Source organism: Camellia sinensis, chromosome 2 (assembly GCF_055761805.1).
Source record: "Camellia sinensis isolate YWXY chromosome 2, ASM5576180v1, whole genome shotgun sequence".
NCBI lineage: Eukaryota > Viridiplantae > Streptophyta > Magnoliopsida > Ericales > Theaceae > Camellia > Camellia sinensis.
The window spans coordinates 76,357,185-76,371,711 of NC_138962.1; the positions used below are offsets into that span (position 1 = coordinate 76,357,185).

The 14,527-nt window shown below is 34.5% G+C and overlaps 1 protein-coding gene across 1 annotated transcript; it reads right to left on the reverse strand.

The window, feature by feature from the left end:
• Positions 1 to 1,540: 1,540 nt before the first annotated feature.
• LOC114302944 (protein FAR1-RELATED SEQUENCE 5-like) lies at positions 1,541 to 13,391 on the reverse strand. Its single transcript, XM_082911264.1, has 4 exons — positions 13,214 to 13,391; positions 9,391 to 11,037; positions 9,235 to 9,285; positions 1,541 to 1,909 (listed from the first exon to the last, which is right to left on the reverse strand). Exons 1-4 carry the CDS (start codon positions 13,325 to 13,327, stop codon positions 1,541 to 1,543), a joined length of 2,181 nt encoding a protein of 726 aa, XP_082767390.1. The 5' UTR covers positions 13,328 to 13,391.
• Between the last annotated feature and the right edge of the window lie 1,136 nt (positions 13,392 to 14,527).

Here is a 14,527-nt window from a genome sequence, read left to right on the forward strand (position 1 = left end):
CGAGCGCCAGTCACCCCGCTCAAGCGTGAGTTCAAAATCTGGAATTCCCAAATTTGAACCTCAAGCTCAAAATCAAGTTTTAAAACATCAATTTCGATCCTTTTGGGCTAATTTTCCAGAAAACACTTCCAAACTCATAGTGTAACATGATTCAAAGCTCAATTTGTAAAATCAAAGCCCCAAAGGAAGATCAATTAACTCCAATTTCAAACCAAATTTCATGAACGTAACTCAAACATGATATGCATGAGTTTAAACCAATTCAAAGCTTCGATACTTGTTCCAAGGAGCCAATTCTTACAAAAACATGATGATTTCATGAACCTTAGCTAGAACTTGGACATGCATGCAACAATTTTCCATGAAATCAACTCAAAATTCAACAATGTGACATGCATGCATGGAATGAGCTTCAATTCAACTATTTAAGCTAATTCATGACCTTAATCTCTAGACTTCCATAACCCAAGCAACATATAAGTAGAATACATGAACAAGAAGGTATAATCTCTACCTTAAGTCTTGAATTAAAGGTCAAGGAGCTCAATTTTGCAATGCTCTCTTTAATTCCTTCAATTTCCAAGCAATTCACAAGATGGAACTCAATTTCTCTCTCCCTCTCTCTCTCTTGGTCTGTTTGTCTCAAGAAAAATGGCTGAACAAATGTTTTGTAATGCATATGAATGAGTCTTAAAAATGTCAAGTAAGTGGCCCACTAGTGGTGGCAAAATGGTGAATAATGCAACTTGTGTAATTTACTCATTTTAATCTAATTTAATCGTACCAAATCATATTTCAAGTAAACATACCATAAATTCACATAAATTCTAATGATCATAAAAAATCAATCAATTTTAGTTTCGGCTGCCGATAAGGCCTTCAATTTGCAATTTAAAGCATAAAACATGAACATATAATTTTAACAGTCAACAGGTAGATATGCATTTAAACTAGCACATTCAATCGACCAGTTCAATGTTTCAATCAATTCAATGACTATTCATGATCAGTCTCAGTTTAGCAGTAATCAGTAGGGTTATCAGTAATCAGTAGTTAATTAGTAAACAGTGGTGAGGGTTATTACAAAACAGAAGGAAGAAGATGATGATGTGGCAGTACATATGGGTGATGAGGTGGCTAAGGGTTGTGTCGTGGCAGAAGGGGATAGGCAGATACCCCAAGTTTGCAGTAATGACATAGATGAGGAAGCTAGATTAAGGGAGCTCTCGGTGGTGGAGGAGACAGATTTGATGATGGGTGGGTCAGAGGAAGACACTGTTCGTGAGGATGGTTTTGTCATGAGGCTTTGTCTAGGGGAGTCAGAGGGAGGTGGCGCACGCAATGAGAATAGTTGTAGAGATGATGATGAGGTTTTCAAATCTGGTTTTATAAAAAGTTTAAGTGGGTTTGTTAGGCTACAGCAGGGGATAAATTTAGAAGTCGAGAACCATTAAAGACGCATTCATTTCTATGCTTCCACGTAGACCGCCAGACAGCCAAAGGTATGACTTTCCATATCAGCTTCTCCTTCTTTTTCATCTTACAAAAAGACCACCACTGCAGCAACCCTTCCACAGAGCTGGGTATAACCCACTGCACACCCTACAATTTCATAATATGAGACCACAATCACCAAACAAAAGGACAACATAGAAAGATATGTTGAGTTGTTTCGTCCTCCCTTTGACAAAAAGACACATCCCACATTTGCATTCACTTCTAATATCCCTATTCTCTGCAAGAAACTTGCTGTTTTCACCATGCCTCTCCAAGCCAACCACCCAAAGAATTTTACTTTGGGTGGAGCACAATTGTGGCAGACTTCCATAGCCATTGTCCTAACAGGTCCCAAGAGTACTTCGCATCTCTTATACGCTGAAGCAACCGAGAACACCCCAGATGGGTCAGCCTTCCACAGTCAAACATCTAGGTAGTTGGCTCTAATGGCTGGTGCAGACCTTATGAAGGTATATAACCTACCTACCTCCTCTTCCTCCCAAGCCAGCAAAGGCCTCCTAAATTCCAAACTCCACTCCTGAGACCCTCCACCTCTGTTCTTAAAATCAGAAATTGTTCCATACTTATTAGTGGACAGAGAAAATAATCTGGGGAATTCAGACTTCAGACACACCTCATCCATCCATTTATCTAACTAGAATTGAGCTCTCCTACCATTCCCCAACTGGATTGATGTCACGACCCAAACCCGCCCCTATGGGTTTAGCATCGTAACCAGCCAGTAATCCGTGATTACCGAAGGCTTGCTTAATAGTAATAACAGTAATACAGAGTACAGGGGCTGGCGGAAGCTAAAACAGTAATAAAAAGATGTCCAATGAGCTGTGACAGTCTGTATGCAAAAAGATTTTTTAAACATATTCACAGTCAGAAGCAAAACAGTATGTACATACATATACAAACATTCAGGTTAGGGACCAAATCCCTACCATAACAGTACAGTACGAGTCTATACAGTCTATACAATACAGAGACAGGAAGGGAAAATCTAAAACACCCCGAAACAACCTTAACTTGGCAGTACATAGAACCTCGCAGTGAGGCACGTTGGTTGGCTTGACAAAAACGGAGCTTAACCCAACGCTCCTAGCTCCGATCCGGTGCTTGGACACCTACATATATATATATATATATATATAAACAGTGAGCTAAAGCCCAGTGAATAACATATGCGTAAAGAGGTTAAGAATGAATGTCTTTTCAGTATTTAAAACAGTCAGTTATAACAGTATATCAGTCATTCAGTCTGTGGCTCATATTTCATACCATATCAGTCATTTATAAACCATAATAGTCATATGTGGTACATCCGATAGCAAACAGTACAGTAGGTCTTAATAGACCGAACAGTCAGTTGATGGCCATCATATCAGTAAACAGTAGTGGTCTGAACACGGAAACCGATAGAGATCTCTGTGATAGTAGCAGTAACAGTACAGTAACAATGGATTGCTATGGATGCCACGAATACATTTCACAAATAGGACAAACATTCATTTAGTAAGAAATATCATTTCAGAAAGCAGTACAGTTGATTGTTGAGAAAGTATTCATGATTGAACATATTTTTACAACATTGTTACTCACAGAGTTCTGGGCTATAGATAGGCTAGTGAGCGTACTCGGATGCCAACCCTACACAGTTACAGGATGAACACACACTAAGTTGCACATTTAGGAAACAATAACTTAGTCCTTATCTTGACTCAGTGTGGTTCTATAGCATTATCCTCATTAAGATGCCTTAAACTAGGCCTAGGAATGCCTAGGATGAAATGAGGATGCAAAGATGCACTTAAAAATACTTTTCAAAATTTTCAGAAAACAGGGGTCTCGCTCGAGCGTGGCTTTCTATGCTCAAGCAGACATGCAGACAAAGGATCTTCGCTCGAGCGTGAATTCCTTCGCTCAAGCGGACTATAAACTACAGTAAAAGTACTGGATGCACAAAAATCACGCTCGATAGGTGTTCGATCCACGCTCGAGCGTGAGACTCAGGTCCTTGCTCGAGCGTGCATTCCCTCGCTCGAGCGGACTGTAAATACATGCAAAGTACTAGATACATGCATTTCACGCTCGAGCGTTACTTTCCCCGCTCGAGCGGACTGCATGAACTCAAAGTGTACGCTCGAGCGTGAAGTCCTACGCTCGAGCGTGGGTCCAAATTCTGGAATTTCCAGATTGAACCTTCAAGCTCAAAATCAACTTTAAATGCATCAAATCCGAACCTCTTGGGCTAATTTTCTGGAAAACTCTAGTAAACTCATAGTATAACATGTTTTGAAGACCAATTTGCAAAATCAAAGCCCAAAGGTAGTTCAATTAAACACAATTTCAAGGAAAACTTCAAGAACATAATTTAAATGTAACATGTATGTGTTCAATTAAAATCAAAGCTTCAAATACTTGACCAAAGAGCCAATTCTCTCAAAAACATGATGAGTTCATGAACTATAATCAAGATATGAACATGCATGTAGTAATTTTCATGATAACAACCTCAAAACTCACAAATGTGAGCATGCATGCATGATCAAAGCCTCAATTCAACACTTAAACCCAATTCTAGACTTAGAAGAGTAATTTACCAAGAGCCATGCAAGAACTAACTCAAATACACAATTAAGAGGATGAAATCCTTACCTAGGTCTTGAATTTCAAGTCTAGAAGCTCAAAATTGCTATCTATTCTTCAATCCTTCCGAATTCGAACAAGAGAACTAGATGGACTCAAAATCTCCTACCTCTCTCTCTCTCTCTCTCTCTCTCTCTTGGTTTTGACTCCAAAATGGATGAAGATGCAATGCCAAATGTGCATTAATCAAGTCCAAACAAGTATTGACAAGGTGGCCCACTAACATGGCAAAATGGTAGTTTATTCAAACTAATGTAATCTAACATTTTTTAATCCAATTTAATCATACCAACTCAAATTTTAATTAAACATACCATAAAATCACATAAATTCCAATTAGCACAAAACACTAATCAGTTCCGGATTCGGCCGCCGATAACGCCTTCAATTTACAGTTTAAAACATAAAACATGAACAGATCATTTAGCAGTCAAACAGATAGATTGCAATTAAACTAATACACTCAATCAATCAGTTTCAAAATTTCAGTCTAATCAGTTACTTATCATATTCAATCACAGTTTAGTAGTAATCAGTGGTGAGAGTTGTCACAATTGCAGTGTTTTCAAGATAGTAATTGTACACCTCAGGCTGAGTTCTGACAACACAAATTATATCATACCAAATTTTTGAAGCTCTAAAATTTCCTGCCATGTACGGCAGCCAGCTACCACCCCCCATACCATATTTTGAACAGATAACATCCTTCCACAGAGTCTGGTGTTCTACCCCAAACCTCCACCACCATTTCAGCAGAAGGCAAATATTTATATCTGTGGACCTTCTAATACCCAATCTACCCAAATTCTTGCTCCTGGTAATGACTTCCTAACTAACCATATGCACTTTCCTTTTGAGATCGGATCCTCCCCATAAGAAATTTGCTTGGATGCTGTCTATTTCTTTTCCCACTCCCACTGGTATTTTGAACAATGACAAATGGTAAAGAGGTAAATTACTCAGGACTGACTTAATTAAAGTCAGTCTCCCCGCAAACGAAAGCAACCTTCTCTTCCATGTAGGTAATTTCTTTTTGAACCTATCCAAGACTGGCTTCCAAGTACTCTTCCTGCCAAGATTAGCTCCAAGAGGTAGACCAAGGTACTTTTGAGTCTGCTCTACTGTTGCACTCTGCTGGTGTTCTGACTTTGCCTGCACAATTCTGTGCTGCTAGTTGGCTATACAATTCCGTGTTGCTAGTTGGCTATACAATTCTGTGCTTCACTGATGTTAGTTGTCTGCTAATGGAGTACTCAACAATTTGCTGGAAGGTGAAGCTAGGCTAGGTTGCTTGGAGTTGGGAGTTGCTATCTATGGATGTGTTGCTGTGAAGATTATGCTAGTATAATGAGCACAAGGAATTATTAGCTTAAGAAATTATGCTAATTTGCTGATGTATGCTGCTAGTTGGCTATACACATGTCAGCTTGCTCGGTGCTACTAGGTTGAATTGTTTGGAATTTTCTTTCCTTGTTTCTGCTGGTGTATCATCTGATGGCCTTGGGGCTTTTGTTGTTTTTTTCTCTCTTTTCTTGTTGGTTTCTCACCAACATTCAATGGTGCTAGCATATGATTGGGTATCCTCCTTAGTGCCAACCTAGTTGGGATTGGGGGGTGTACTTTGATACTTTTTGCACCTCCTTCTTTGTTGATGTTTTTCATATGTAATGTATGTTTTCTCATCAATAAAGTGCTTTTTTTGCTGATCAAAAAAAAAAATGCTCACAACATATTGTGTTTCAATGATCTAAACAATATATTTGATAAGGCTCCCAATATATATCATTAATTAAAAAATAGTAAACATAGAAATGAAAAAAATAAATACCATCACCATATTGCCATTAAAAAGGTAATGTGTATATATATATATTGGCGGTTGGTAGACACAATACGTGTGCAAGTTAAATAAATAAAATTAAAATAAAATATTTAACATATATTGGTTGTAATCTCAAATGATAAGAGTCTTCATTATCAAATTTATGATCTTGAATTCAAATCTTAACCCCTTAAATATATATAAATAATTAGACACTTGGCAAAGAGATAAAATTTCAAAAAGTCAATCTAAGTGCTCACATACATAATAGTATAGATATATCAACGATTTTTTTTTAATTACCGTACATAAAGAAAAAAATGAATAGCAATAAAAAATAATAATAATAATAATAATAATAATAATAATAATAATAATAATAATAAAAAATACCGTAGCCATATTGCCATGGCAATTTTCTATGAATTATCAGCAATGCTCTTCAAAAACTTTCAATTTTTTGGTTTTTAAAATGGAGTCTTGAGACTCTGAAGTCCCTAAAAATTTTAAAAAAGAAATAAAATTAAAGTCATCATTACATATATTTTATTAAAATTTGTGTTAACCCTCATTTTTTTTTTCTTTCCTATGGGACATATCTCTCTTTTTTTGTCGTTTCTTTTTTCTCTCTATTATGTGATGTATCACCCTTTTCTCCTACTTTTGAAAAATATCACAATAATTTATCCTTATTGCTAAAATCTAATATGTAAAAGAATTTTACTTAATTTGAACTACTTATAGAATTAATACTTTAGGAATTAATTTTCTTCTATTTTTTAATCTATCTTATTAATATCTTTTTTCTTTTTCTTTTTTTGATAACCGGGTGTCCGGGCCAGCTTACCTTATTAATATCTTATGATTAATTTATATTGAGTTTTCTATTTAACATTATAAAATATTTATATTTAATTTAAATTTTATGTACATATATGTAATATGTATAAATAATTCAAAAAGAATATTAAAGAAAGAATCAATACTCTACATACTGCATCTATGTATTTTCTTCATAATCTAATTACAACATATTTATAGTTAGCTTTTAAATAAAAGAAAATTAACTATTATTAAAATTACAACATGTTTTCTTCTTAATTTATTTCTACATATTTTTATTTTTCAAATGAATATAAAAAAAATTAAATAATTATAATTATTTTAAATTTTATATTAATAATTCTCCTTCAAATTTAACTATTATTTTTAGTATCAAAATGTGTATTTATTTTATTAATTTAATGTATATCATATAAAATTATTATAGATAATTACACTTTAGTACCATAGAATTAAAATTATCAAATGTACAAAATAATTTAACTAAATTTATTATATATAACTGTGGAAGGACGGAATTTATTCTCCACAAGGAAAGCGAGATAAGTCAATCCTTCTGAAGCTCTGCAAAAAGACATCAAGCCGTCAGTGATCACTCTCGACCAAATTAGGTCGAGAAGACCCTCCGGCGGTAAAGTTAAAATAGTGTTTAGAATTATTATATTTAAAAAAAAAGATTAATTATATTGTTTTTTTCTTACTTTCCTTTTGTTATTTTTGATTCTCCCTTTTGTAGTGTTAATACCTTATATTTGGGTTGTTGGATAACTGTCTTGATCCAACTGCATTTTATGGCCCAGACCTTGGCCGAGCAAGTGGTCAAACTATCTCAATTTGTCACCGTCAGATTGCTTCTCCTTAGATGGCTTGGATTAGTTCGGATAGTTATTCCCATCTTCAATCGTCGAATCTTGCTCATTGAATGATTGTATTGTCAGGATATATTGATCTTACATTCCTATCTCTTATCAGTTTGTATCTCTATCGTTTTTACAAATGAATCAAAGGGTTCTCCTTTGTTCTGTGGATATCCTTCCAAAGGCAATCTTATTCAGACCTTTGGTCACGTGACTCTGTTCCTTCACTTGATAGGCCTGGCGGGGTTTTGGGCCTAACCCTTACTTTGGGGTCGCTTGGCTAGGTAAATTATTTTGGGCCAAACATCCATTTCTTTGAACTTTGGGTTATATTTTTATCCCTCCACAATAACTATTCAAATAATACTTTTATTAAACGATGTAGTTAAAATTATCAAAATAAATAATTAAAATTATATTTTAATTTTGAATTTAAATTAATATTAGCTTTTTATATTATATATATCATAAAATAAAATATTATTTTTAAAATAAATTAACCCGTATGAGTCTGATGCACGAGTCAACTGATAGTAACTGCACTAAAGACAAAATTGCCATGACTTGACTTGTCTGTCCCTCGCTGCTTATGTACCCGAGTCCGGATCTTCTGTCATACATTCCTGCAATACATTCCTGCCATACATACAAAACGACGTCGTTTTGTATTAGTTTTTTTTTTTTTTTTTTTTTCAAAATGTTTTTACGTTGCTTCAGAACTGTTTAGAACCCTAGGGGTGTTGCTTCAAAACTCAGACGAATTGAGAGTAGAGGCAACACGACGAGGAGAGGAGAGGCAGCGGTGAGGCAAGGGGAAACGACGGCGACGACGGCGAAACGACAGCGACGAGGTACGTTCGTCTTCAGGATCATTTTTCTCCCTTCTCCCTTCGTCTTTTATTACTGATTTATGGATTTGTTGCCTATCATATGATTTTTGGATTTGTTGCCAATATATGATTTCTGGATTTGTTGCGAATAGATGCTTTTATTACATTCCAGGACACATATCATTACTGTAATTGATGAGCTGCATTTTAACAAGGAAATGACTTCTCTCCATTTGGAGAGTTAATTGGACCGAACCAGTTCTATCCAATGGGCTCATCATATGGCTCACTTCAACAATTCACATCGTTGATATATTGGATGAAATTGATGTTGATTGTTGTGGTTGAATTTTTGCTCAAATTTTGACTTTTAATGATCATAGTGCTATTGTAAGTTCTGTAATTATAGTCAGCTTCTTAATTTCTAATAATAGAACTCAGATTCTTACTTGATGTTGAAACATGAATATAGTGCCAACTGAATTCTTAGATTTCCTTGTGGATTTCCTTTTCTACTTTCCAAAGTCATCCAAGATAGTTATTCAGATTGCCTATTACATGTTTGTTTATATGCCAAGCTCAAGTTGAAGACTGTTTGGCAACCATTGAAAAGAGAGAGAGACAGAGGGGCTGGTTTATTCAGATTGGCAACCACTGTGCTATTATAATCACTTTTGACTTATAGGCTTGCCATCTTGTGGTATTAGCTAATTGACACTTGACAACATACATTGACACATATCATTATGATAGGCACCTCCACATGTTTGCTATGTCTATGCTGCACAATCACAAGAAATGGGTTAACCATAGTCATATTGAGCCTAATTTATGGGTTAACCATAGTCATATTAACCTCCGTTGCATTGAATATATCTCTAAGCACCTTGAGACAATGTCGACATAATATGCCCTTCACTTCAAACTTCTTACAACTACAACTCAAACAACCCCCTCTATCCATTGTCACAATCTTATCTTTTTTCCCATCTACCATTGTTCTTATTGTGAATTTGGTGCTCTCACCATCATTAGTAGTGCCTATAATGGATGCTTCAATGGACTGCACATACTCATTTTGGAATTCCTCAAAAATAGTTTTCGTGTAAATCTCTGCCACTTGCTTTAACATCACAGTTGGAATTGAAACCCTCGGCAATTTTTGGGACAAATTATACTCCGCTTCCAATTCCTTATATCTCTTCTCATAAAGCACCCTCTCAAAATGCTTGAAGAACTCCATCAAATTATGGTCACAATTCAGATAATCCTTCAGAAATGCATTAAAGGATTCACTAAGTTGAGTAGTACTCATTCCAGCTGCCCAAGAATTCATAATATATGGCCATCCCCATTTCTCCTTCACGCGAAAAGTCTGCTCCAACCAATGATTGTCGAATGCATCATACTTATCAAGCATTTGGTCCCACTGTATTCGGAATTCTTCTTCATCATCAATGTCATGCATAAATTTTGAAAACACACCCTTCACCCCTACATCATCGAAAACAGAACTTACATGCTTCACAGCATTTTGCATCAAATGCCACGTACAAAGACGATGGTTTGTATCGGGCATGACAATTGGAATGGCCTTAGCCATCGCAGCATCTTGATCTGTGAAAATAGTTTTCGGAGCTTTGTTTGACATTGCCTCCAAAAAAATTTGAAACAACCATGTAAAAGATTCAGCAGTCTCATCATACATCAACGCTGCACCGAATATAACTGTTTCTCGATGATGATTAAATCCAACAAATGATCCAAAAGGTCTATGCTCATTATTTAGTTTGTAAGTAGTGTCAAATGTCACAACATCACCGAACTGAGCATAGTCCATGATCATTTGAGCATCAGCCCAAAATATATTACTTATCTGCTCATCACAATCTAATTGGACTGCATAAAAAAAAGATGGATTTTCCACAGTTTTCTTACGAAAGTAATGCAAGACACTACCCGCTTCCCCATATTCCAAATCTTTTTGTCTCTTCGATCTTAGGTAATTTTTTTGGTCCAATTTGGTGAAACCAAGTGATGCTCTTCCACCAGATTCCCTACCAAATAGTTCATAAGCAGACCTAAGAGGAATTCCAGATTGTGAAGCTAATTCTACTTCAATTGCTTGGGTGGTAGAAATTTTTCTTTGGGATGGCAACATATGAATGCAATCTTCAGGCACAAGATCATGATTATGATGTTCAACAAAATCACAAGCAATATATTTTCCTGATATTCTATCTAACTTGATACTAAATCTGGCACCACAAGCACATCTTACCTCTTGTCTTGGATTTTTGACAAGTGGATCTCGTTTGTCAATACCCCGACTTCCCTCTTTGTAACATACAAACGTGCGTGATGTTATCTCCTTCGTCTGTCTGTGCTTGTTTGCATATGCCTTCCTAATACTAAAGCCCACCTTTCCCCCATACGTATTGTAAAAGTCATATGCGGCTTGTTCAGAGTCAAATGGCATTCCCACTTTCGGCTTCCAACCACAATCATCAACAATATTATTTTCTTCCATTACCTACAATTCATATATATAAACCACATTTATACTTAATTGCAGGTTCATATATATAAACCACATTCATATATATAAATCACATTTACCTACAATTCATATATATAAACCATATAATTATATGAATCCACAACTAAATTTATGAATCTGAAAACAGATCAATGCGATTAACTATATATGTAGAACATAAAATTGCTCCCACCAAGCTATTGCTCCCACCAAGCCATTGCAGGTTCATAGACAGGAACACTTTACAGGATAAACAGCAATGACAACACCGAAACATTCACTAGAAACATCACAGATGGTTCTGAATTCTGTCCACAATAACATCACAGATGGTTCTGAATTCTGTCCACAATAAATCCTCATAGAGTCATGATCTGAAGTTTCATTTATAAATCACAAAATACTTTACAGTCAATGTATTTGTGGATGCTATCACTAACTATTTCTATTATGTGCTGCATGAAAAAACATTGCTAGTAATAAAGAAGTGAAGCTTTTTTAATCATCTAGTCTGTATGTCATTTGATTTGTTCTATGAGGAACAACCAACAACTAGTTGCTAAATTCTAATCCACACACGGGTACTCAACAAGCAACGATTTTCCACACCTAATTAACAGTTATATTTCTCCATCAAAAATTAAGAATCACCTACTGCCACAACCAATTCACTCCATTAAAATCAACAAACAATGACTAGCCACGATTAAGAGCACGTCTAATCCTCAACCAATTCTGTCTAACACTCAATATTATTACTCGAATTCATTTTAAAAAGAGTACGGATTCATTTAATCAAATTTTCACTCAAATTTAAATGAAAAGAAGGGAAAGAAAAAGTTAAAAAAGGATTGAAGATCAGGATTATATTTCTCATTCTAATATACATATATACATATATATATATATATATATCAAACTATAACAGCAAGATAACAGATACAGATTATACATATATACATATATATATATAGATTGATCCAAGTTATACAGATACAGATTATACATATATATATACAGATACAGATTATACATATATATATATATAGATTGATCCAAGTTAAAACAATGCTTCTTAAATACAAACTGGTTTTAGCTTTTTCCCTTCTATTCTTCTTACATACTTTCTATCATTGAACTGAGTTTCTATTCTTTTTAGCTTTTTCCCTCTTATGATACAAACTGGTTTAAACCAATCTCATGAGCTGTGGAAAATGCAACTGCTATATTCAAATGGAAGCTCGGGGGGAAAATTTATTGCTTCCAATATTTAAACCAATCTGTATTCAGAAGACAAACTACAAAAAAATAATATACCACATGGTCCACAAATCAGTTGACAACACAGTGAGATAAAACATTTGGTGTAATGAATTATGCACCATTTACATTTTTCCATCATGTTTCAACTAATAATGCGGGCTACATTCCATCACAACTGTGGTGTAAACTTCAAATAATTTAAATTTACATACCACCATATAGTATCTGGTTACAGGTATGGAAATCAGAGTATGTAAATTTACACCTCCAACAAGCCTTCCAGAAGTTTTTTTGTGGAGGCAGCCTTGGGAGAGAGTTTAACCATTGTGCGCACATGTGATGCTAACTCTCCAATCGTGTGATAGTCCAGTCAAGTCATAATTTTAAGGCAGATCTATTGCTCCTTAGTGATGTAAACTAGGACATTTTTAGTCCTTTACAAATTCGATATGACTATAGAATGAAAGAAAAATTAGACGGGTTTTTTACCTTCTCTGTGCTAATTTTATAGATTCATTCACAGTTTAAATATTATTACACAGTTACACAGTTACTCCAAATGTGTTCATATATATATAGATTGATCCAAAACAAATACAGATTATACATATATACATATATATATATATATAACAGCAAGTAATACAGAATAAAAAAAAATTAAATCTGGAGCATTTGCAAATATCTTCTTTCAATTAATTGGAGATACAATTAGTGTACAACATTATCAAGATTTTGATCACTAGATAATCAGAGGAAGCAACACCAAAATTAGCCTAGAAACCTGTCATCAAACCCATTTCAAATCTAACAAATCTAACCCAAAAATCACATACATATACATATACATATACATATATATATATAACTGCAAGATGATATATAACAGCAAGATGATGAAATAGACCTCGTTGTCGCCGCAATGTCGCCTTCCCGCCATCGGATCGCCGCCGGACTCACCGTCGCCCGCAACCCTTTGCGTTGCTCCTTCAACATCGCGGTGCTCCTCCATCTCCGCCATCTCTTTCGTCTCTCAGTTCCTCTCTCAGTTCGCGTTCGTTTCTCCGTCACTCTCTCAGTTCCTCCCCTGCCTCTTGCGATGCCTCTCTCTCAGTGTGCTAGGGTTCATTGCCTTAGATCGATGGTGGAAAGAGATGATGCAGAGAAGAGAAAAGGGGGGAAAAGAAACATTTTGAAAAAAAAAAAAAAAAAAAAAACTAATACAAAACGACGTCGTTTTGTATGTATGGCAGGAATGTATTGCACAAAACGACGTCGTTTTGTATGTATGGCAGGAATGTATTGCAGGAATGTATGGCAGAAGATCCGGACTCTTATGTACCCACCGGAGCCGTAATGACTTGAATCTCAATTTTTTTAATTTTTTTTTTTTTAAAGTAGTCTTTATTCTCAATTTTTTTATTATTATTATTATTTTTTTGTAAAATAGTCTTTAAACTCTGAAGCCCCTAAAATTTTTTTAAAATAAAATTAAAATAAATGCACCAAAGACAAATTGCCATGACTTGACTTATATCGCACTCTCTTAGAAGATAGATATTAGCTTTTGCACATGTCATGCTTGGTTGTCAAGAAAATTTGAAAGAAAATGAAACTATTATGAGAGTGTTTGGAAATAGGTTTGGATTAAAATAATTTATTTACAAATAAAATATGTTAAAATAATTAATAAGTTAAAATGTCGTATCTAATTCATAATATTTTTATTTTTTTTCATAATCATCAAATTAATTATAAAGAAGAAAGTCAATAAATTTTTCGTATACAACTATTTTAGTCAGACTAAAATAATTAGAAAGTCAAATAGTCAAGTAAACTAGCAAACTTCCTAAACAAAGCCCATATGTAAAGAAAAATAAATAAATAGCATTAAACCAAAAAAAAAGGAGGGAGGGAGAGAGAAATTAACATTGTCAGTGTAAAGGTAAAAAAAAATTAATTAATGATAAAGTTTATAAATTTTAATTATTAAATTCATAAACTTTTTAATCTATATTTAATTATGGCCCTGTTTGGGGTATTGACTTTGACTAAAAAGCCAAAATAACAAATTATATCACTCTCTTTATTTTTCTATACTTTTTTTTTATAAAAAATAAAAAAAAAATTAAACAAAATAACCACTTCCTAAACACTCATTTGTCAAAAAAATACACCTTAATAGTAATTTTTCCCTTAAAAAAAGTACCGTAGCCATATT

Excerpts from the sequence above, each read along its gene's own strand:
- LOC114302944 (XM_082911264.1), bottom strand. The coding sequence starts at position 13,327 with ATGGCGGAGATGGAGGAGCACCGCGATGTTGAAGGAGCAACGCAAAGG. Across the intron at positions 11,038-13,213 it reads GACATTGCGGCGACAACGAG|GTAATGGAAGAAAATAATAT; the intron begins GTCTATTTCATC and ends TATGAATTGTAG. Across the intron at positions 9,286-9,390 it reads TATGTCGACATTGTCTCAAG|CATAGACATAGCAAACATGT; the intron begins GTGCTTAGAGAT and ends GTGATTGTGCAG.